The 24,438-nt window shown below is 42.9% G+C and overlaps 1 protein-coding gene across 1 annotated transcript; it reads right to left on the bottom strand.

Annotated features, from left to right (window-relative positions):
- Positions 1 to 263: 263 nt before the first annotated feature.
- On the bottom strand, positions 264 to 23,673 carry LOC307211571 (magnesium transporter NIPA4-like). The gene is made up of 6 exons (XM_079968297.1): positions 23,236 to 23,673; positions 14,566 to 14,814; positions 5,980 to 6,036; positions 4,351 to 4,441; positions 3,304 to 3,464; positions 264 to 2,453 (listed from the first exon to the last, which is right to left on the bottom strand). The coding sequence occupies exons 1-6, from the start codon at positions 23,279 to 23,281 to the stop codon at positions 1,849 to 1,851; spliced, it is 1,209 nt and encodes a 402-aa protein (XP_079824423.1). The 5' UTR covers positions 23,282 to 23,673; the 3' UTR covers positions 264 to 1,848.
- Between the last annotated feature and the right edge of the window lie 765 nt (positions 23,674 to 24,438).

The following is a 24,438-nucleotide window of genomic DNA, read 5'->3' as shown; positions in this document are numbered from 1 at the left end:
TTCTCTCTTATTGGTTTTCCACAAAAAAAGGGGCATGTGCCTGTTGCAGTACATTTTACAATTTCTTGGTCATCAAGGCTAAGCAAAAAGACTTTCATTGACCAAAGGAAATCTTACAAGCATTTGGGGAAATAGTGACAGTCATGGGACCCAAACCACCGTCAACTTTCATGACATCATAAATCCTGCAGGCTTGACCCCAGTTTACACTGCCGTGATCACAACTGGGGATTTGAGCTGTACAGAAAGGTTTTTTGGGGGGCGGGGGCGGGGTCTACTACATACTTATAGAACTTAACATTGAAAATAAACACTAATGGTTATAGCCACTTACAAATCTTATTAAGAACATAACTAGCATGCTGCCCCCACCCTTTAATCATGGCGTAACACAGTACCCCAAACAGAACTCATGAGATACCACCATCGTTCTGGTACTTAAGGCACTTTTGAACATGGAGGGCTATTGGCCAATAATATTTACATCACAACACCAGTCTCTCTTATCTATCATGTTAAAAGCCCTAGCTTTTTAACATGGGTTCCTTGGGTGTGGGCCAGGGCTTTTCATGTTTCCCTGGCAGCTGTCAAGTCATCAGAGTAACATGGGTACTGAGCTCAAGCGCACACAATGTGCAACCAAGCATGTTGCATGAGAAGTATGCTGCTTGTGGTGAGGAGAACTGCATCATCTTCCTGCAACCAAAAACTGGGCACATGGGCAAGATTCTTACCACCACAGGAATGAATACTGCAGTCGACTGATTCTCCTTATGTTTGTATGTACACTGTAAGGTAAAAGGTTCTCAAACACCCTTGGTTAGATGGCTGACCCTTTGGTACAATGGCAGAAGCTAACAGAAATCCAAATAGCATTTTGTCTCACCAGAAGTTTACAAGGGATGAAGCATATTTCACAATTTTGCATTGGCTGTTATGCCTTTTCATAATACATTATTACATAGGCACTATAGTACAAGAAATGGGACCGCTATCAGAATTGTCCTCTTGATACACACTGGCACTGTAAGACAGTTGCTGCACTATCAGGGCAATAGGTTAATGGGTTAATTCCATCCATTTTTAAGCAGAACAACTTAATAACAGTGGAAGACCAAAAAGGCACTAAAGGGTAGTATACATAGGCAGAAAGACCCATGTGATATTGTCCCAGTGAAATTGTTCCCTCTTTACCATACAGATGAGGCAATCGCACGATGGTGCAACCACCCCTTCATCAGGAATTGTCAGGCAACAACAGAAAGCTAGTTGTCTGGGAAAAGAGTCCTTGCATAGCTTGATATCTGATCTAATTGGCTCATCAGAAGAATGACTTAAGTTATTTTCTGTTAACGCTTTCAGTAGAGGACTGAGTACTCAGGGTTGAAAAAGACCACAAGAACTTTCCCTGAAGTTTCACAGGTCATGGACTTCAAATCTGAATGCTCTTCGTGGCCTCACAGCACCTCAGTATAGCCTCTCAGGGGAAGATCACGTTGGAGGAGACAACATCATGCAAAGGGGCCAAGAAGCAACTTCAACCACAGATGGAACCAATACCCACCCCACCCCCAAATGATTAATGAAAACCTGCTTGTCTGAGGCAGGCACAGTCAAAGCAGTCAAGGCAATTCCAGAGTGTGGGGTGTGCAGTGACATTCCAAAGGATGGGGGGGAAGGGTTACTGAGACAAAATGTGAGAGAGCTAGTTCACGGTATTCAACTTGGTTGCTATTTCTCAGAAGATGCGTATGCGTACCCGTTAATGCAAAATATAGCACACGCCTGTATTACCTACGCACAGTTCAATCCAAGTTCCTTCAGCTGCAGGATTGTTGCTATTAGGTTTCAGCTGTAGATCATGAATACTTTGGGTTTGTTGTCAGCCTTGATTTCTGGATTATCCAGCTCTATCAGGATGTTCTTGTCATCCTTGACGGCTGGGGCCTCGTCAGCGTTTTGAAGGGTTTGTGGCAGGTTCCTCAAACTGATGTCCATATCTTTGAAGGCATGGAGTAAGAAGACCCCTAAAATAATGGTGAGGAACCCACAGACTGTCCCAATGATGTCCACCACAGACATAGTGACCCACTCCTTAAAGAGGATGACTGAAGTGGTGATGACAATGGTGGTAAACAGCACGTAGTAGATGGGGAAAACCATAGAGGTGTTGAAAATGTCCAGAGCTTTGTTGAGGTAGTTGATTTGGGTGGTGATAGAGGCCACCAATGTGAGGACAAGAATCCAGGTGAGTGGGTCCTTCAGAACAGGCCAGTGAGCAAAAAAGCCCTTAATGGCGATGCCTAGTCCTTTGACTGAAGATACTGAGAATGCTCCAATCACAGAACAGATGGTGAGGTAGATGAGAATGTTGGTCTGACCGTAACGTGGGGCGAGGAAGAAAATCAGAACCAGGCAGACCGCCAACAGAATGCTGGCATAAGCAAGGAAACCTGGAAGAATGAAAAGAAGGGGGGGGTGAGGAATTCATCACCAGGTTGCGGCAGTTTTATGAGGAGCAGAGTACAAGTTGTGGCAAGGCAGTAACACACTACTAACAGGTATAAGGAGTTCAGCTGATCAACCACTAGAATCCTAGCTGTAAGAAATGAGAACTACTATTCCACCTAAACAAATGGAACTAGGTGAGGTGAGTCTGCCAAAAGGACTGGCACAAAATGCAGAAAATAAGCACACATAAGGGCGGGATCCAGGGAAAGACATGTGCACGAGCTCTAATTCATGCACCTGCATATATACTCAGAAGACCTATTTGGACATCTGCCTGAACAAGGTCTTAGAATGGAGGTGGCTCACTCTCAACGTGGCCCTCCAGATGTGGCTCCCATTATCCCTGACCACTGCCACTGCTGGTTGAGTCCAATAACACCTAGAGGCCACAGGTTAACCATCCCCAACTTAAAATCATGGGAGGGCATCATGCCCCCAACATCACTGGGCACACAGGTTCCTCTTTAGACCATTGTGTGTTTTAGTGCAAAGAGTCTGAAGAGGGTTTCAAAGTGAGCTCTCCACATTTCAAGTCCTTGCGTGTCCAATTTGACAATGGGGCATGAGAGATCTGTGAAGGGGGCAATGTCTCCAGGAAACAGCAGCAGCAGTGCAAAGACATTTCAGGGGATGGCACTGAACCACAATGCTCACAAATAGGATGACAGCCAGACAGGGGATTCAAAGCTGAAGTGCCATGCCACTGCCATCCCACCTGAACTAGGGATTCAGATAATAAGGTACAATTATAGCTGGTTGGTGATACCTTTAACCTTCTGCTTTTCTGGTTACCTGGCTCTTTCAGTTTAGAGGCCATTTCATCCAGAGTGGTGACCTCCTCTTCTTCTGGAGCATGAATCACAAGAACTGTACTACCCACAATGCTCAGCATGCAACCAAGTTTGCCCAGGAGATTCAGCCGCTCTCCAAGCAGGTACGAAGACAAAATGGCACTGGGTAATAGGGGAGAGAAATCAATAAAATTGCTTTGGGGTAATCAACATACAGAAAACTAACAAGAAGTCAGAATACATGGTTGTCCCATTAATAACAGCCTTCTACAGAACTTTGGAAACTTCTTTCAGTGACAAACAGAGAGATATATGCAATATTTGGACACTTCAAATCAGAATCAATCATCTAACTGACAATGGGCATGTTCAGATGCTCATATCTTAGCTTAATAAGCTGATATATTAATGAGCTTTGGGTACTCTCATATAACCGGTTTGCTCCTCCAATCATATGCTGGCTGCCATGTGTATCAGTTGATGAGGAGCACAGAGACAGAAGAGGGGAGCAACTCCACCCACATATCCCTTCCTAGCAGCCCTAACGCCCTTGAGGTTCATCAAGTCTTATCACAGCTGGGAAGAGGAAATGCTCGCTGTAACTTATTGACTGACTTCCAGCCCTGAGATTAATATTTAAGGGGTGCTGCTGCAGGCTGCCACCATCACTTTGCCCCCAAAGGGAGTGTATCCTTTGGGACCACTACTTTGGTGTCTCCACAACTCCCATCAGCTCCAGTTAGAATGCCCAATGGTCGAGAATGACTGGAATTTCAGTCCAAAACATCTGGAGGCCACCGGGTTGCTGGTTGCTGTTTTAAATGCACTCATTTAAAGTCATTAAAGTCACCCCTGTGTCAAAAAGTACCATGCAAGGTCTGCTTTGGGGGGGGGGACAGCCAGGCTGAAGCAAATGTTTGGCTTCTGTGTACTGTGAGAAAGTTATCAGGCTATTTTTCTGTTTGCATGGCCAGTCATGTTACTACCACTGACATTTACAGACCTAGAATAAATATGGGAGGACAGAATAGAAACGAGAGGAAATCACCTTATGAGCACGCTCAGGGCTCCGAGCGGAGTAACAATTGTTGCAGGAGCAAAGGCATAGGCGGCAAAGTTGGCAGCTTCTCCTCCACCCACTGAGCAAACAGCCAAAGGATAAACAGAGAACAGGTAAATTACAATGAGTGCTATTCCTGCTCAAGGGTTTTTGTTTGAATTCAGTGCATAGTTTGGCCCAATGAAAAAGAGCACTGGATTTAAAAACCAGAAGAAAGATGGTTTTACAGCAATCACTGTTGTGTTTTCATTTTTTTTAACAAGAAAAGGCATCTTAAGAGTCATGTTGTAGATTCAAGGAGCTCCGTGCGAAAAGTATTGACCAAATATCTCCTGAGTAATGGATCAGAATCCAATACGGTGGCAGATGTGCCCAGCTAATTTTAGAAAATGGACCCAATCCTAGCAAACCAGACAATGCTAAAATGACTGATCACTGCCTTGGGTCAGTAGCTTCCAAAGCCTTGGAGCACCTTTAAGAGTGTCATAAGCTTTCATGGACTAGATACAGGGGTCAGCAAACTTTTTCAGCAGGGGGCCAGTCCACTGTCCCTCAGACCTCGTGGGGGGCTGGACTATATTTTGGGGGGGAAATATGAACTATGCCCCACAAATAACCCAGAGATGCATTTTAAATAAAAGGACACATTCTATTCATGTAAAAACACGCTGATTTCCAGACCGTCTGTGGGCTGGATTTAGAAGGCGATTGGGCTGGATCCAGCTCCCGGGCCTTAGTTTGCCTGCCCATGGACTAGAATCTGCTTCAAAGTCCTTCTGAAGTGGACTCTAGCCCATGAAAGCTGATGCCAGGGGCAGCAACAAGGGAGCCTCCTATATCTCCCACCACCCATGAGGCAAGGTGAGGCGACCACCTCAGGTGGCAAGATCCACAGAGGCAGCAGATCTGGCTTCCAAGGAATGTACTGCCTACTGCTACTGCTGATGTGGCAACAACAGCTGTGTCACACTCCTTGGAGGCTGGATCTGCCACCTCCTCAGCAGCTCCCCCACCCCATACCACCTCTATAGCAGCCTCTTGGTGAATAGGGTGCACTGTTGGTCTCCCACCCATAGGGAGGAAATGGTGGGAGCTGCCCTATTGGGTCTCTTGGACACAATTCAGAGGGGGACCTTTTACTCCCAATGACAGTCTTTGATTCCCACTTCAGCCATTAGATAAGGTTGATTTGATTCCCCAATTTGTTCCTGATGTAGTTCTTAACTCAACACTTCTTCCAGGGGGAGGGCACCATTTTGTGCTTTGTTTCATGTACCACTATGTTTTGGGTTGGCCCTGGTGATGATCATTCCCTCTACCCCAGCCTTGGTGATGAGCTCTATACATTTCAGTCCCCACAGGGAAGCTGAAGAAATCTGGATACATGCTTCATGCAATGGTGGTAAAGACTGAAAGGCCATCTCCATATAGTTCAGTTTGATGACCTAGACATTTCCCATGTCATTGTGGGAAACGGATCTCAAATATCACTGCTAGCATGTGGGGCACTACCAATGGAAATGGCCTCCACATGGTAGTTGTAGCAAATGAAAAAGAGGGAAAGTGATAAAGATTTGATAGGAACAAATCCAGGCTAGTGTGAATAACCATACTTACTGGTCAGCAAGCCAGCCCACCACAGCCAGTCCCTAAGGTAGCCATGGCCTCCATCCCCTGGGAAAGCAAAAGGCACACATGCTTAGAGACTTCAAAAGGAAATAAGAACCACATACTAGGTAAAATTAAATAGAAACAAAAAGAGATAAAACACATGCAAACCAGTGTGTTCTGGGTGCATTTTTAACTTCCTTCCCAGAATGACAAGAAAGCATTTCATGTTCAAGATAATTATAGAGCACATTTTTGACACATATCATCATATGAATTTTAGCCATCCCTCCCTCCATCTTATATCCTGCCCTTTCTCCCAAAGAAGCCGAGAGTGGCAAACACATAGATAATAAAAATGCAATCAAAAATAAAGCAAAACATATTTAACATTTCAGAATTGTTAAAAACATTTCAAACAATGAAACACAACAAAACATGTAACAAATCACGTGTCTAAACAGGCCCACCAAAACAGAAAATTTTCTCACAGGTGTCTAAAAGAATACGATGGTGTTTGCCTAATGTCATTTGGCATATTATAATGCTTTTGGCTCAGGCCCTTTTAAACTATGACGGGGTGGAGAATCTACTCTGGCTAGCAGGTCAGATCATTATCTCCCCAAATTTATATTAACAAATCCTGTTTTCAGGCTTCCAAAAAGCCTGGTCAGTGTAAGAACAGGATGCTGGACTAGGTGGGCCATTGGTCTGATCCAGCAAGACTCTTCTTATATTTTTAAATATGTGATTGTGATAACCCTAATCAAGTATTCCCCCTCATATGTTTTCCATTGCATGAGACTGGGGGAGGGGGATGACATCAAGGGTGCAGTTAAAAGATCCCAGTGCCTCCATTAGGATCCTACCCCCTGACCCTACATGCTTTGCAGCTAAGTGCCTGCAGTTGAGAACCAGCTCTACTTGTGGAAGCTCCCTGCAAATTTGAGGCCCTGATCTAAAAGCTATTTGTCAATGCATATCGGTATAGTGACTCCTACCATAGCTAACTGAACATTATTACTATTCATAATAATGATATCCTAGTTTTAGAACAAGACACGACACTGAAAAACAAGGTAAAACAAAAACAAAAACCCAAAAATTTACTTCCGGAGGCGGCGCGAACGGCAATGGCGGTTCTCTTCCCTTCGTGAGGAGGAAGCTCCGTGGAAACTGGGTCGTCCGCTACGGCGAAGCGGAGACCCACATCGGAAACCCACAGGCAGCAAGAGCCTGTGGTCTTGAGACTCGGCGGGCGCCAGAAGCGGCTCCCGAAACGCTGAAGGAACCCCGTAAGGGGCTCCGGAACGTGGAGGGGGTAGCGGCGCTGTGAGTCGTTTCGCAATCTACGGAGTGAAGCCGCGCTGCTGCTGCCGGTGAGCGCTGACCTCTTTTCCTGGAAACTTTTGATTCGTGAAAGCAACAACCCGTGAGTAAAGAAGGACTTTAAAAAATTTGAGACTAAATTATTGAATTTGGCTGAAAGCGGAGCGACGTAAAACAGGAAGTCCGTCTTCCGCTGTTACTGAACTTCAAAGCAAAGAGCTGGAGGAGTGGAGGCTTAAAAAGAATCTTTAGCCTAACTGATCTGAGCACCCACTGAACTTTTCCTTAAACAAAATAAGGACTTTAAGCATTTGATTCTCTGATTTTTATTTGTACTGTGATACCTTTCTTCTATTGGAACTACAACTTGAATGAGAAACCCAGGTGCTGGAGCTGCCTGAGTAACTTGAGCTGTCAGTTCTGCAGATCTGGCTATTGTGTATTAGAACTTGCAACAATCTGAGGGGGTTTGGACTTGTTACTTTGAAACATCAATTGAAGTACCAGTATGCACTGTCTGAAACAATGTGGCTGTTAATACTAACTCTGCCTAAAACCTGCTATTGAAGGTTCTTGGACATTAAATTTGATTTTAGCAAATTTACTAGAATTGGATTCTTCTCTTAAGACATTTCAAGCTCCCCCTAGAGGATTTGGGATTTACAGCAGTGACATCATTTCACTTTCCTTTTCCCCGACCTCCTGTTTGACTGTTTTCCTCTGGGCCGCTGCTTTCTCATGGGAACAACTCAGCTTGACCTTGACTTTTAGATAACTCTGGAATGAGTGGCACAAGAAGGAGGGGAAGAACTAGACAAGCAACTTTGACAACTTTAACCTCAGTCTCGCAGACACGTAGATCATCTGTACCTACTTTGCCTTCAGAGGAAGAAGCTGCTTCTCTGCCAAGGGCAGGAGAGGGAGAAACTGAACAGTTACAATTGGAAGATATGGCCTCAGGAGCAACTGCTTCTATTCTAGAGAAAATCTATGAAAAATTGGAATCTCTGGACAAGAGAGTGGAATCTCTGGACAAGAAAGCCAATGAACAAACAGCCAAAATTGATCAAAACACAGAATGTCTAAATAGATTAACTGGACAAGTATCACAGAACGCACAGGCAATTGGGCAGTTGACGGAGGCCACAGTAGAAAATCGGAAATTGGCTGAGGACACTAGTCAAAAATTAGAAAATTTAGAACAAGAGGTAAGACCACTCTGCAAACAAGTAGGTGAACATCAGACCTATCTATCTATGATAGAACTGCGGAACCGGGAGAGTAATTTAAGGATAAGGTCGATACCAGAAGTGGAAGAAGGCAACTTAGCTGAGTTTCTGACTAAAGAATTTTCCAAGTTCTGGAATTTAGAGGAAAAGGACTTTAAAATTGTGTCTGCTTTCAGGCTTGGAAGACTTGTAAAGAAAGAAAAGCCCAGAGACTGTTTGATAACATTGAGATCAAAGGAGGAAAGGGATAAGATTTTGGGCTTACACTACGAAAAGTCACTGGACATTTTGGATAGAAGAATTGAAATTTATAAAGATATCCCTAAACAACTGTTGGACCTTAGATCCGCCTACCTTGAATTGGTTAAACTGCTTAGGAGCAATTCAATTATCTTTAGGTGGGAATTTCCCCAAGGACTATCTTTCACCTTCAGAGGGAAGAAGGTTAAAATTAGAACACTGGAAGATAGAGACAAATTTCTGACCACATACGGAGAGGACCTTCAAAAAGGAATTGAACTACCCTTTGGGCCTGGAGCACCGGCGGTACCGGCACCCTTGGAACCTAAAGATTCAGCGAATAAGATACCACCCCTGGAAAAATAACCAGATTATTTCAGGATGTCTCTGCAACTTCTGAGCTGGAATATAAATGGTTGTAACATCCCGGAAAAAAGGAGGAAAATATTTCATATACTAAAAAAAGAACAATTGGACATTATTTGCCTGCAAGAAACACATGTGACTAGGCTCCACAGAAAAGTGTTAATAAACAAAAGACTGGGCCAGGAATTTATATCTTCGGACAGAGTAAAGAAGAGAGGTGTGGTCATATATGCAAAAGAGAGCCTGTCACCCAAATTCCTATTTAAAGACGAACATGGAAGAATTTTGGCAATTGAGATACAACATCAAGGAGAGAAACTTTTGATATTAGGAATCTATGCGCCAAATGAGGGGAAATCGGAATTTTATAAGAAGTTGCACGAGACCATGCTGGATTATCTGGACTACAACAACATAATTTTGATGGGAGATATGAACGGGGTCGTATCAACCAACATGGATAAGTCACAAAGCCAAAATGTTACAAAAGATGGCAGACTACCAATGACCTTTTTCGAAATGACAGACAATATGGATTTGATTGATATTTGGAGGACAAAGAACCCCCTGGGAAGAGAGGGAACATTTTTCTCTGAAGCCCAACTGACCTGGACAAGAATCGACCAAATATGGATATCTAGAGGTCTGGCACCCAAGGTCAAAAAGGTGGAAATCTGCCCAAAGACCTGCTCCGACCATAATGCAGTAAAGATGGACATGACACTAATACCAACCGGCTCCTTTAGATGGAAGATGAATGACAATTTGTTTAGAGATCAGGAGATTATTAAGAAGGCCCAAAAAGCTCTAAAGGATTATTTTGAGATAAACATGAACACTACGGTGGAAAAAAGAACCATCTGGGACGCAAGCAAGGCAGTGATGAGGGGGTTCTTGATACAACAGAATGCTGTAAAGAAAAGGACACAAAATGAGAGGAAAGATAAAATCTTGGAGAAAATCAAAGAATTAGAAAAGAAGCTAAGATTAAACCCGAAGTCACAGCCGACGCTGAGAGAAATTAAACTTCATCAAGCACAATATTCTAAATTGATAAACCAGGAAATAGAGTGGAAGATTAAATTAATGAAACAAAAAACTTTTGAATCGGCGAATAAATGTGGAAAACTGCTAGCTTGGCAGTTGAAGAGGAGACAAAAACTAAATACAGTTACTGATTTAGAGATTGAAGGAAGAAACATTCAGAACCCTGTGGATATTAGAAAGTGCTTCCAGAGATATTTCAAAAAATTATATACCCAAGGGCCGCAAGATGAGATTGAGATTAAACAATTTTTGGAAAAAAATGGATTACCAAAATTGTCACAAGAAAATAGATCAATCCTGAACTGTAAAATAACACGACAAGAGATTGAACAAGCCATTCAGAATATGAAATTGGGCAAATCTCCAGGACCAGATGGGCTGACCTCCAAGTATTATAAGACACTAAAAGACTATCTGATACAACCACTGATGGAGGTTAGCAATGAAATTATGGAGGGGAGGAGGGCGCCAGAATCGTGGAAAGAAGCCTTCATCACATTGATACCAAAATCGGAAGCTGAAAAGACACAACTTAAGAACTATCGTCCCATCTCTCTTTTAAACGTGGATTATAAAATATTTGCAGATATTCTGGCAAGTAGATTTAAAAAAGTTTTAAATGAGGTAATTCATAAGGACCAGGCGGGCTTTCTCCCAGGTAGACACTTGTTTGCTAACACAAGGAACATTATTGACATTTTGGAACTTTTGCAAACAGACATAAATACAAAAGCAGTGTTAATTTTTATAGACGCGGAGAAGGCCTTTGACAATATCTCCTGGAAATTTATGAAGGGAAATTTAAAAGAAATGGGAGTGGGACGGGGTTTTGAGAATGGGATTGATGCAATATATTCAGAACAAAAGGCTAAATTGATAGTTAACAATGTGGTTACAGAAGAGTTTAAAATTGAAAAAGGAACACGACAAGGCTGTCCTATTTCCCCTTTGCTATTTATTTCGGTTCTGGAAGTGCTCCTGAATATGATTAGAGGGGACCGGTTGGTGGAAGGAATTCAGGTCGGAGCGAAACAATATAAACTCAAAGCTTTTGCAGATGACCTAGTTTTGACCCTGCAGGAGCCAGAATCTAGTACGAAAAGAGTACTACAATTGATCCAAGACTTTGGTCGGGTGGCGGGATTTAAACTAAACAAACAGAAAACCAAGGTATTGGGGGAAAAATTGACAGATACAGAGTCAGAACGGTTTCAGAGAAAGACAGAATTAAATGTGGTTAAAAAAGTAAAGTACCTAGGGGTAAATATAACAGCAAAAAATCTGAGTCTATTTAAGGATAATTATGAAAAATGTTGGTCAGAAATTAAGAGAGACTTAGATAGTTGGACAAAATTGAAACTTTCTTTGTTAGGCCGAATTGCTGCTATTAAGATGAATGTATTGCCAAAAATGTTGTTTTTGTTTCAAACACTACAGATTGTGGACAAGACGGAGTGCTTCCGGAAGTGGCAGAGAGATATTTCTAAGTTTGTCTGGCAGGGCAAAAAGCCCAGAATTAAGTTTAAGATATTAACCGACGCAAAAGAGAGAGGGGGCTTTGCCCTGCCGGACTTAAAGTTGTATTATGAGGCCGCAGCTTTCTGCTGGCTAAAAGATTGGCTACTTCTCGAAGACACTGATGTATTGGATTTGGAAGGTTTTAACAATGCTTTTGGTTGGCATGCATACTTATGGTACGATAAGGTTAAAATCAATAAGGCCTTTAAAAACCATATTGTCAGAAAAGCAGTGTTCAATGTCTGGACAAAATATAAAGACTTATTGGAAAACAAAACTCCAAGGTGGCTATCACCTCTGGAAGCTAAGGCCCGAAAAAGACCCAATATGGAGGCCAAATGGCCAAAATATTGGGAAATTTTAGAAAAAGATGGAGACAATTGGAAATTGCAGAGTTTGGAGAAAATGAAGGATAAAGTGCGAGACTGGTTACACTACGCTCAGATTAAAGAAGTTTTCAAAAATGACAAAAAGTTAGGGTTCCAGGTGGAGAAATCGAAATTGGAATCAGAACTGCTAGAACCTAAGACTAAGGTACTTTCAAGAATGTATAACTTGCTGTTAAAATGGAACACACAAGATGAAATGGTTAAATCGGCTATGATAAAGTGGGCACAGGACATTGGGTATAATATCATGTTCGAGGACTGGGAAAGGTTGTGGACCACTGGGTTGAACTTCACTGCATGTAATGCTTTGAAGGAAAATGTAATGAAAATGATATATAGATGGTACATGACCCCAGTTAAACTTGCCAAAATATACCATTTGTCTGATAACAAATGCTGGAAATGTAAAGGGAATGAAGGAACATTCTTTCACCTCTGGTGGACGTGCCCTAGAGTGAAGGCCTTCTGGGAAATGATATATAATGAGTTGAAAAAGGTATTTAAGTATACTTTCCCCAAGAAACCAGAGGCCTTTCTCCTGGGTATTGTCGGCCAGAGGATGATAAAGAAGGACAGAACTTTTTTCCTGTATGCAACAACAGCAGCAAGGATACTCATCGCCAAGCATTGGAAAACTCGAGATCTACCCACACTGGAAGAATGGCAGATGCAACTGATAGACTATATGGAATTGGCTGAGATGACCGGCAGAATCCGAGACCTGGGAGAGGAGAGGGTTGAAGAAGACTGGAAGAAATTTAGGATTTATTTACAAAAATACTGTAATTTGGTTGAATGTTAAGAAGGATGCCAGACCATAAATAATTGAGCACCACTAAATTAGACGTAATCTGGATGATAAGTGAGATTGAGGAAATTATAAAACTTTTGGAGAATTATTAGACTAAATTAAAGGAATGAGATTTAAGAATGTAAACAATATGATAAATTGCTGGAAAAAGTTTACAATGATGTAAGTGGGAGCGGGAGACGTGAGGGAGTCCAAAGAAGCTTTGAAAATATGTTATGATACATGTCATATTGTTTATTATTTTTGCATTTTGTATTTAAAAAATCTCAATAAATATTTATTTAAAAAAAAAAACCCAAAAATTTGTTGGAAAAACACAGAGTGAGATTATCAGCTGCTACACACAAGAATCCTGATTCCAGTATTTTATTGGAAACCAAAGCAGCTTAAGACTGAAAATAGGTACTAGCAAAACAGGAAGCACCACCTATCAATAGATGTCAGACTTTCAGGAATGTTAAAATGCAAGAGAAAGAGGGAGGCACCTAGATACCATGACAACGAATATGGCCTGAATGCCTAGATGGGCATGAGATTAGATGGGGCAGATACAGGGGAAGAGAGTAGAACAGCAAAGTTTAGAATCTCCATGGTCCTGTAAGAGCTATAGAACCTGTGTGTGCTCTTCGAGTTTATTTCCTTTTAGCAGGGACTGCTGATATTTTTCTAAGAGAAAGAGCTAATCTGTTGCCTTCAAGCTTTGCAAAACAGGGGCATTAAGATATTCACTGGAGAGCCTCCTTGCAAGTGCCTCGCACTACCACCACCATCCAAGGTGAGACGAGTTACTTCCAGAAAAAGAGTCTTCTCGGTGGTGGCATCCCAGGGGTGGAATGCTGAAGAGGTTTGGCTGGTGATTACATTATTGTCCCTTCAGTGTCAGAAACTGTTCCCAAATTTATTAGGAGCCATTTTAACCTTGCTGACTTTTTTGCTGCTTTTATAATTTTGTGGATTTCACATTATTCTATTTTCTCCATTTTTAAAATTATTTTGGTAAACCATCCTAGGAAGATTATTGAGTTGAGGTATAAAATAGATTGTGAATGAATGAATGAACCAACCAAAAAATAGATTTAGTTAAATGCACTTGGGGACCTGCTTCTTCATTTTTATCATATCTGCATGGTGTTGGTGTTGCTGTTGAGACTCACCTTAGGTCAAGCTGTAACAAAGTAGTGCAGAGATAAGTTGCCAATGTGGTGCTCTCTCGATGTTGGACTGTAACTCCCATCAGCCCCCACCCAGCATGACCAAAAGTCAGGGTTGAGGCAAGTTGTTGACCAGCTACCCCTGCTTACCCCTGGTGAACTTCATCTACCAGTTGAAGTTCAGTGGGTTAGATGGAGAAACAGGCACACTCCCTAATGAACTGTGATTGGCTGTAGTTGCCTCTTCAGGTAAGGATTTGCCTCTATGTAATGTGTAGGCAAAGGCCATCAGAATCCAAAACACTTTGAGGCTCAAAGTCAGATCTCTCAGCAATAGCCAATATGATACCCTCAAGATGTGGATGACGATTCCTGCCAGCCAGTGGTGAGGACTGATGGGACTTGTGGTCCAAAACATCTGAAGGGTGCCATATTGGCCAGCCCTATCTCAGGTACAACCAGAGCTCATTCAGAAAATAATTCCTCACCCACCTCCTGAGCCATTGAAACCATACCTGCCCTGGTGCCTCCTGTCTCCACAAGCCGACGCAGTCCTTTTTTCTTAAGGATGACGCTGCTGCCAATCAAGAAGCTGGAGAAGATGGCCAAGGCCAAGCCAATGTAGAAGCCATATTTGTCTTCTATCTGTACCATCCAGTTTGTGTTTAAGGTGATATTATTGTATGGTAAGACTGTTGAGCTGACATTCCCAACAACCTGACAGAACGTCTGCCCAGAAAGGCATGTCAGAGCTAATAATGAACCTGGGAAGACAAGAAAATGGGAAGAGGGCAGAAATTAAGACTTTAAGCAAATAATACATTTGCTGCCTTTATTTTACGTGCCATGCTCAAAACATGCCATTATTTAGGTCCTTTACTTCCTTGAAAGAAGAAAAGAAATGTCCTGCTAGATCACTAGAACATGATTGTTCTAGAACATGCACAAGAACACGATTAGCTTTTGCACTTATTAGATTTCTAACAGTTCCATGAACTAATAGATGTAGTTACTGTATGGATGATGGAAGTAAGGGAATGTTACCTGTTCATAAGAATTCCCTCCTATGAAGAGCCATAGATGTTGCCCAAAAAACGAATTGTACAGCTGACATAATGCTGTATGTCTTGCAGTCTGTCTTACAATGTATTGCATCATATAAAGTGAGCATTTCTCAATATCTCTTTCATACACTTGTACTGAAACAGTAACATTTCATCACTAACAAATCATTTATCAAAAAATATAAAACTGGAAAAACTTGATTGAGCTGCGACTGAGGATAATAATCAACCCCAACCCCCCTTTTTGCAAATGCAAATAAATCATGATTTACAGATTTATATGGGACTATATAACTGGTTGATTCAGACAATCAAATCTCATCTTAATAAACTGAGATATGAACACATTATGTCCACCCTGGCAGCCCCTTCTCTATCCCCTTCATGGAGTTTATAATGAACCATAGTTTCCTGTTTCATCTGAACCAGGTTACTAGCTTTGGAAGAGGCCAGGTTATTAAACTAACTTCAAACTGAACTTTAATATCCCATCTTGTTCCAAAGCTGGTAATCAGAGTTTCTTCGTTCAGACTAAATGGGGAAGTGTGGCTAATTAGAGGCTTCTTGGTTTGATCACTCCTGCCACAAAGGAAGGAGTGAAAGGGATGCGTTGGGCAGGAGAAAGGCTTGTTGAAATCTCAGCTTACTAAGCCAAGACATGATTGTTCAAATTGTGCCAACAAATGTGCTATCCTTGTTAAGGCAACAACACTGAGAAAGGCTCAAAACTTGTGAGTTTACCTTTGAAAATGAAATAAATAAATAAATAAATAAATAAATAAATAAATAAATAAATAAATAAATCCTACCTTGGCAAGAACTGAAATAAGTTAACTAAATAAAAGTCAAAGTCAAACTAAACACTAGTGATACCTGGGTGCCATAGCTCTGAAGTTTGCATGTCATATACATAGTTAACCACAGCCTGCTGAGTCCGCATAAACACAGTCACAACAGCAAGATGTTTCCACAGTTGCAAGTATAAGGCCAGTCACACCTGGAACGGCCTGAGCACGATATGAAGAAGGATAAGTGAGTAACTGTTCTGTAGCCAAGTGGAATACCTGACAGGCACGCTTTGTTCACACAAGCTAATAGTGACACAAGAAATCATGTGCTTGTTTGCTTGCTACAGTGGTATAAATGCTTTGTATTTTGTGTGCTCGATTTTGGAGATATCCTGCCGAGTCTCTGTGCAGCAATTGAGAAAAAACTTTTACTTTTCCACCCACTGTCTCTTTATTGGCCTGGGAGGGACAGCGTTTTGGACTTGGTACCGGTAACACTATCAACTTCACATAGGAGAGAATAAAATATTCCCAATGCAGTCAACATGCTAGATCAGTAGTGAAGAACTTCAGGCCTAGGGCTGAACGTAGACCTTCAGGCCTCTCTGTCTGGCTTTGGGATCCTTCCCAGGCCTACTGCCTGGCTGGATGACAGACAGAAGTGGGTGGGTACATATGTAGAAACCTTTATTTTAGGAAGGTAAGACCTGTTTCTCCACCCATTGTTGCCTCTGGTCCCACCCAGTACCACGGACATGCAGATCATGAAGAATTTGAGCCTTGGGCTCAAATGAAGGTTCCCCTCAGGCTGGATATAAAACCAGGGAGAAAGGAGAATTTTTGGAGCATTGAATTGAAACACACACACTCTCTCAGCACATACATATGCATAGACTGCTCTGCAAATAAAGCATGCAACATAGTTTTAACTGGAACGAACACAGATACAAATCAAGTTTCATCAGTTAAAATTTTTATCAGCACCCAGATCTAAGGTGTGTCAGCTAGTGTGGGTGGGAATTGATGAGCCTCTGTGATTCCCAGACTCAAGACACACCCAAGGCACCAATTCATTTACACCATAATACAAGACAGGTGGAAACGATTACACCTCTTCCATCTCTACAAAGCCACTCATTACTATAAATATCCTTCTTTTCTGTGACTAAACGGATTATGGATGGTTGAGGTGCAGAGTACAAACCTTACAACTCAAATAAGGATAGGTTGGGCAAAGATTCCTAAAAGTAAACTGTGGCCAAAGGGCTTGACAGCACCTGATCTCCATATGTAGGTTCTACTTTGCCCTCTGGAACAGGAGAGAAAGGAGAAGAAGCAGGTGCTGTCAAAACTTGTCCAGACCTTTGTTTGAGCTATGCAAAGTGAGTGACACCTAAGGACTCCAATGCTTTGTGGAGGACCTGGGTTAGGGCAGACTGATACTTGAACTATCAGAAGCAAAGAGGGAGGTGAAACATTCTATAATGTTACCAACTGATTAAAAAACGTTGTTTGGCCTGGGCTTGTGCCTTTAAAAACAGTATGATAGCAGATAGCAGGTGTCCCTTTTAATGGTTCAGAGATAAACACTATAACCTGCTAATGGCTGCCCCCATCTGAAAAAGTGGGTGGCTACAATACAGGAAAAGCCTCATGGTTGTTGTACCTCTGCTATGAAACCAGACCCTCCAAGTGTCCCTATTTTCAAGGGACAGCCCTGATTTAGAGAAGCCATCCCAGTTTCTGATTTGATCCTGGAATGTCCTGCAATTCCTTTGTTGATGTTTATTCGTGTCCAGCTCTTTGTGACCCCATGGACCAGCGCACGCCAAGCACTCCTGTCTTCCACTGCCTCCCACAGTTTAGTCAAACTCATGTTCATAGCTTTGAGAACACTGTCCAACCATCTTGTCCTCTGTTGTCCCCTTCTCCTTGTGCCCTCAATCTTTCCCAACATCAGGGTCTTTTCCAGGGACTCTTCTCATGAGATGGCAATTCCTTAGGTTGTCCTTATTTTCATTGGAGAAATGTTGGAGGGTAAGAAGTTATCTGGCCCCTGAGGCGTCTGAAGGCAATCCTGTACAGTATAGGGAAGGTTTTTAAAAAAATGTTTTTAAATGTTTTTATACAGGGTAAGTCTTTTAAAAGATGCCCCATGGAACATGTGTACTGTATATCCATGGGGCCTCTTTTAAAGGACTCACCCTCTATATGTTGGAAGCTGTCCAGAGTGGCTGGGGCAACCCAGTAAGATGTGTGGGGTATAAATAGTAAAAGTATCAGTACAGAATGGGATGTCCCTATTTTCATAGGAGAAATGCTGGAGAGTATGTGAAACTAGTGAACATGGGAGGTTTATTCTGTACCCTGCCGATTGGTTTTCAGGATATAGGTGATAAAAAATTTTTTAAACTAAATTGGTTATTTAATCAGGTTTTTTAAAGAACCCTGAGATGCTTTGTGTTTTGTTCCTTGCTATTACTGTTTGTTTTGTACATGGTCGTTTATTGTAAATCCACTTTGCTGCACAGGCGCTCTGATGAAAAAAATTGTTGGCAACCCAGACCCTTAAAGGAAAGGTTAAAGGAAATGGTGAGTACCCATTTGCAAGAGCTCTTTAAATGAGAGGGAGAGAACATATATACCTATGGTCTGATAAAACAGGGCAGGATTGTAGCTATGCTACAAATACAGTAATGCAAATGTGGCGTGGTGTTTTGACACTGGCAATTTGCCTGATACAGACCAGTCTTTGTGAGCCTGAAAACAAACAGTGAATTCTTATCTCCAACATACTCACAATGCCCTAATGTCATGTAGCCTTTTCCTTCCTCGGGGACTGACAAGAATACCAACATCCTCAAAAGCCCAAGTAAAAAAGAAAGAAGAAGGGGGAGGATTGAGGCCAGTTACAACCACACCAATTTATTTGCTCAGATTCTGCTGCATTCTGTGAGGGGAAATTCAAAGAGCACCACCAAATTTCAACCCTTTGCAACAGAAATGAAATGGGATCTGGGACATGTCTTCTGTCTAGCCAAGGCAATAATGCTAAGGTGGAAGACTCCTGAGGGAGCAGAATAGACTGCACAAACCAGCACAGAAGAAAATGGGCTGAGATACTATTTTTCTCCTTGCTGCAGTAGTTTTTTTAAAACAGTTTGTTGATTGAGTACATGCAAGAGTGATAAAAAATGGGTAACCCTCTCCCCCAACTACAGCATGAAGCAGTAAAAAGGTAAAAGGTAAAGGACCCCTGGATGGTAAAGTCCAGTCAAAAGCAACTATGGGATTGCAGCTCTCATCTCGCTTTCAGGCCAAAGGAGTCAGTGTTTGTCCACAGACAGCTTTCCGGGTCATGTGGCCAGCATGACTAAACCGCTTCTGGCACAACAGAACACCATGACGGAAACCATAGCACACAGAAATGCTGTTTACCTTCCCACTGCAATGGTACCTGTTTATCTACTTGCACTAGCGTGCTTTCAAACTGCTGGGTTGGCAGGAAGCATGAACTAGTATAGCCCACTTGTGCATCATAAGATTCTCTCACCTCAGTCTACTGTGTGTGTAGATCACCCCTTCGAACTTCCATGAAAATCACAAAGGACAGAAGTAAACATCCAAATGTGCAGTTTAACTTGAAAGTCAAATTTCCAGCACAACTAACAATGTATTTACTCACAAGTAGGTCTAACTTTCAATAGGACTTGCTCCCTTTTAGGTTTGCAGGTGTTGGCTGTTTTTTATCAGAAGCATTTTGCCCTGTTCTTCAGCCAAAAGAAAAAAGAAAAAAAGGTACCCAGAGGAGCTTACAACTATAATGACGAGACCCACAGGCAGCTGACCCACAACCCACTACCTTCTCAGGATACAGAGTGCAATATGTTGTCCAGTGAGCAATTCAAACTCAAATCGCTTGTCTCTTTACATCTTGGCCATGTTTAGGGAGGCATCTCTATACTTCAATGGCAGTGTCACACACAGCAGCAGACATCTGGAACAATTCCCAGTCAATAACATTTTTAGTGAATTCCGGTCTTGAAAACATAGTTTCTAATTTTCAAGGAGAAAGTGATGTATTTATTAAAGACTGATGGCATCTCAACAAAGGTCAAAGCCTTTAATTATGATGCCCACTCCATAGCCCACTCCATAGCCTGCCATCCCCGCCCAGCCAGATATTCATAAAATCACAAGCAGGTAAACCAACTGCCATGAAAGTATTCAGGATTATCTGTTAAAGGAGAGAATGAAAGAGTTGTAAACTCATCAAAATCTGCCATACATCTTTCTTCCTTTGCTCTGTTTTTTTCCTGAGTAAAAATAAAATAAAAGCTTAGAAAAAGTATGCCATCTATTCCGGCCTAATCTGCAGTGCAAACTTCTTTGAAATTGATAGATTTAAAAAATCTATTTATTCATCTTTGGATCCCCTTGCTGTAATGCCTGACACCAAGAGTCACAAGCCAAAGTGATACTCAAACACTTGGCTGAATCCCTGGAGGCTAAAAAGCCAGCTATTACTTTTTAGAAATGTTTACTGTGTATTAATTAATTTGATGAACAAACTTTGAGAAGCAAATGGAATACATTATTAACAAGCTCCATCTTAGTTAAAGAATGGGATAATATTTTAGCCTCTGTTTCCAATGTATCGTTAGATTATAAACGATGTCTCATACAACAAGAGATTTTATTTCAAGTTTATTTGAATCCATCATGATTGCATAAACATGGACTCTCAGCGACAACATGCTGTTAGAGATGCAGAATGAATAAATATTGTGGAGAAAGAATTAAACATTTCAGAAGATAACATCATTTTAAACTATATACTTAATATATGAGGCTTGACTATCAGTCAATGTAAATGGATTCTCCAAGCACTCACATTTGCAAAAGGATTGATACTGATACATTGGAAGGACAAAAATATGGATGAACTATCCTTTAATTAATGGATAGCTGACATGACAACTCCTGCAACCCAAGAACGGATCGCTTTCAGATGAAGATTAGGCATGGCCAAATTTAATGATACTTTGGAACGTATTTATCAAAACTATAGTGATACATGAATCATCATATACTGAGGGAAACAATAAGTTTATCCGTCTACATATATACTGTATAGTTTTGTATTTTATTGTTATTTTGTTATTGCTGTTTTCCTCTTCTTTTTAAAATGTTTTTAATATTTGGAAACCCAGCCAGATGGGTGGGGTATAAATAAGAAAATTATTATGATGATTATTTCTTTTTCCATTTTATATTCTTTCCTCCGCTATTTACTTTAACTCACTATTATAACCTCAATAAAATATAAATATTAAAAAGGAGTCACAAGCCAATAAAGCCACATTAATCCAGGGAGCAGCCATGCTCATCAGTAGAAGCTATGGGTCATATGCTTCTATTATCTTCTACAGCCTGTTTCACAAGAAGCCTACGACAAAACAGACTCATGAAAGCAGATCTGGCTTTTGATCCCGTTTCAAAACATACTTAGCAAATTAAGCAGCAGCGGAAGGGCAGCAAAAGAAGCCATCTCTATTACTTTTGCTTGTGAATGGAGGGGAAAATCAATATACCCTTTTGGAAGGTGAACAGGGAACCCTAATCTGAGCAGCACCGCATTGTTCTGTAGGATTCACAAGTCACCACTGCTTTTCACCATTCCCACCACCCACTTAGCATCCTAACCCTTCCACTGCTCCCATAACCCTGTCCTGGAGTAGGTAAAGGTAAAGGGACCCCTGACCATTAGGTCCAGTCATGACCGACTCTGGGGTTGCGGTGCTCATCTCACTTTATTGGCCGAGGGAGCCGGCGTACAGCTTCCGGGTCATGTGGCCAGCATGACTAAGCAGCTTCTGGCGAACCAGAGCAGCGCACGGAAACGCCATTTACCTTCCCGCCGGAGTGGTACCTATTTATCTACTTGCACTTTGACATGCTTTCGAACTGCTAGGTTGGCAGGAGCAGGGACTGAGCAATGGGAGCTCACCCCGTCACAGGGATTCGAACCGCCGACCTTCTGATCAGCAAGTCCTAGGCTCTGTGGTTTAACCCACAGCGTCATACTCAGCCATAATTCCGCATCAAGCCAGCACAATTTAAGACAAGGCAGCTATTATACCTGAGCATGAGGGAAGTCTTCAGGGCTTTTTCCACTTTCTTATGAACTTTCTGTTTGTGGACATGATAATACTGGAGTAACTGCCCTGAGGGACATAATGTTCCCAACCTCCCATGCTTTAATCTTTCCTTTGCCCTTTTACCTGTGGGATGAAGGAACCTTTGACCCTCCCAGAGGTTGTCAGACTACATCTCCCATTGGCTACACTGGTTGGGGCTGATAGGAGTTAGAAGTTCAACCTCATTGATACATCAGGGCACAGCAGCTCACCTGCCACCAGAGTTCTTGTTGTTTCTCTAGGGGTGAACAGCTCAGTGCTAGAGTCTGCTTCGCATGCAGGTCCCAAATTCAATCCCTGGCATCTTCAAGTTGAGCTGGGAAACTCTGGGGAGCCACTGGGAGTCAGTGTAAACAATACTGGACTAGACTGGCCAAGGGTCTGACCTGATACAATGCAGTTTCCCGTGTTCCCACAAGCGCTCACAAGAACTGCCTGTTCCATAAACGGTAGAAGAAGGAAATATACAATTACTTCTAATTCGATCTCACGACCACCTCGCTAGTTGGAAGTAAAACACTCCCGGGAAAATCCTGCTCTTTAAGTTTGAGTTTCACCTGCAAAGGAGGAGACTGGCCGGGCCAAACAAGCCCCCTCGCCAAACAAGCTTCTCCTTTTTATTTTTAATCTCTGCACCTGCCTCTTCAGGCGTACTTTGCACAATCGCTTGGCTTGCTTGCTTGGCGACCTACAGGCACCCGGGGGGAAGGAAACAGAGGAAGCTCCTGCAATTGCCTGGAGAACCGAAGGAGAAGAAAACGCCACCTTCCCAAAACCCACGGTTACGCAAAGCAGGCCACTCTTCGGAGCTACACAGACCTCAAGGGCGACGTGGGGCAAGAGGTTCTGAAGACCTTATAAATTTTCTGATCTCCCTCTTAAAATTATATGTATTCCAGCAAAAGGGGGCAAAGCGATTATTTTATTGGGTTTGTCTGCCAGCGTGGGAAGGACCGATCCGTTTTTTGGACCAGGAACCAGGAACTCGCCTGATAGAGATGGAAAGGTCTCCCTAACCTTGGGAAGTGGAAGCAGGAAAAGAAGAAGAGGAGGAGGAGAGCAGCCGAGCAGTCCCTTCTCTATCTCCCTCCTCGCAACCCGCGTGCGGCGGCCAAGCGAGCGCTCTTACTCACCGTTGGCGCAGCTACTGTTCACCCAGAGCGGCTCCGGTCGCTCCATGTGCTCTTTCCTGCCGAGGCTCAGCAGAGATCAGCGCATCCCCGGGAGAAGCGACGCGAAGAGGACGCGGCTGCCGGAGACGGGACCCAAGGAGGCTGTGGGTGCGATCGTTTCTTCCGCGCCGCCGCCGATCTTCGCTCGCTCGCTGTTCCCCCGCTGGCAGCCCCGCCAGCGAAAACTCCAAGGAGTCTCGTTTGGCAAGAGCAACTTCAAGACTAACAAATTATTGGGACGGCCTCTGCGCGCTCTTGGCTCTTCTCCCTTCGTCAGAGACTCGAAGTCGACCGGCTGGCCTCGCCCCAACCTGTGGCGAGCGGAGAAGTTGCTCTGGGCGAGAAAAGAGATCGCACCTGCCCCAGCCGGATCCACCACTCCTCCCGGTCCGGGTTTTCTCAAGCTGACTCCGTCTCCCCCTCTCCAGAGGAGGGGCTTGTGCCCACGTGCTCTTCGGCGCCTACGCGCGTTGCGAAGCTTCCTTGCCCTGGGACGAGTGTGGGGGGGGGCAGCACAAATCCGGCAGGTGCTCGTGACTCCCGGGGTCAGATGCCACACATGTCGGGTTTCCTTGTTTCATGGAGAACCGCTAAGGTGAAAATGGGGCGGGGGGCGGTTCTCATACCTGAGTTTAGCTCTGCCTGGAAAACAGACGCTTCCACTTTGTATGCGCGTGTGCGCGCTGGAGGAAGTTTCTTTAGCTTGCACTCTAAAAGTGGGAAATCCACGAAGCCCCTCTAGCAAAAGCAGCAAAATAAAAATGGATGCCCAGGACTAGTTTGCACATGTTTTCCCAACACATATATAAGTCAGGGGTGGCTGGTGCTTATTGGCACCAACAATAGTCCCAACAATAGGTGGAGCCAGAGCCAATGACAGGCAGAGCCAAGTCACCGGTGGAAGTTTGTCCCCAGCTGCCTCCCTGTTGAGTTCTGCAAGGGAAATCCAGAGACCAAGGAGGAGGAGGAAGCTGACAGGCAGGGTCATCCCCTGGAGTGGTTGTAAGGCCAAGGAAGAAGGCCAAGGAAAGATTGAGGTTGGTGGGGTGTTGTTTGATTAGCCCTAATGAACCAGCCCCCAATGATATAAGCTCAAGTTTGCACATCTGTGTTTGTTACTTGCCAGCTGCAAACTAAAGTCTTGGATGTGTGACAAATATTACC

Source organism: Podarcis cretensis (genome assembly GCF_951804945.1).
Source record: "Podarcis cretensis genome assembly, chromosome: 2".
NCBI lineage: Eukaryota > Metazoa > Chordata > Lepidosauria > Squamata > Lacertidae > Podarcis > Podarcis cretensis.
This window is presented reverse-complemented; position numbering and strand designations above follow the sequence as displayed.

Coding starts and splice junctions, on each gene's coding strand:
- LOC307211571 (XM_079968297.1), bottom strand. CDS start 23,281: ATGGAGCGACCGGAGCCGCTCTGGGTGAACAGTAGCTGCGCCAACG. Junction 14,815..23,235: donor GAACAGTAGCTGCGCCAACG/GTGAGTAAGAGC, acceptor TTGTCTTCCCAG/GTTCATTATTAGCTCTGACA. Junction 2,454..3,303: donor CTCTAAACTGAAAGAGCCAG/GTAACCAGAAAA, acceptor TCATTCTTCCAG/GTTTCCTTGCTTATGCCAGC.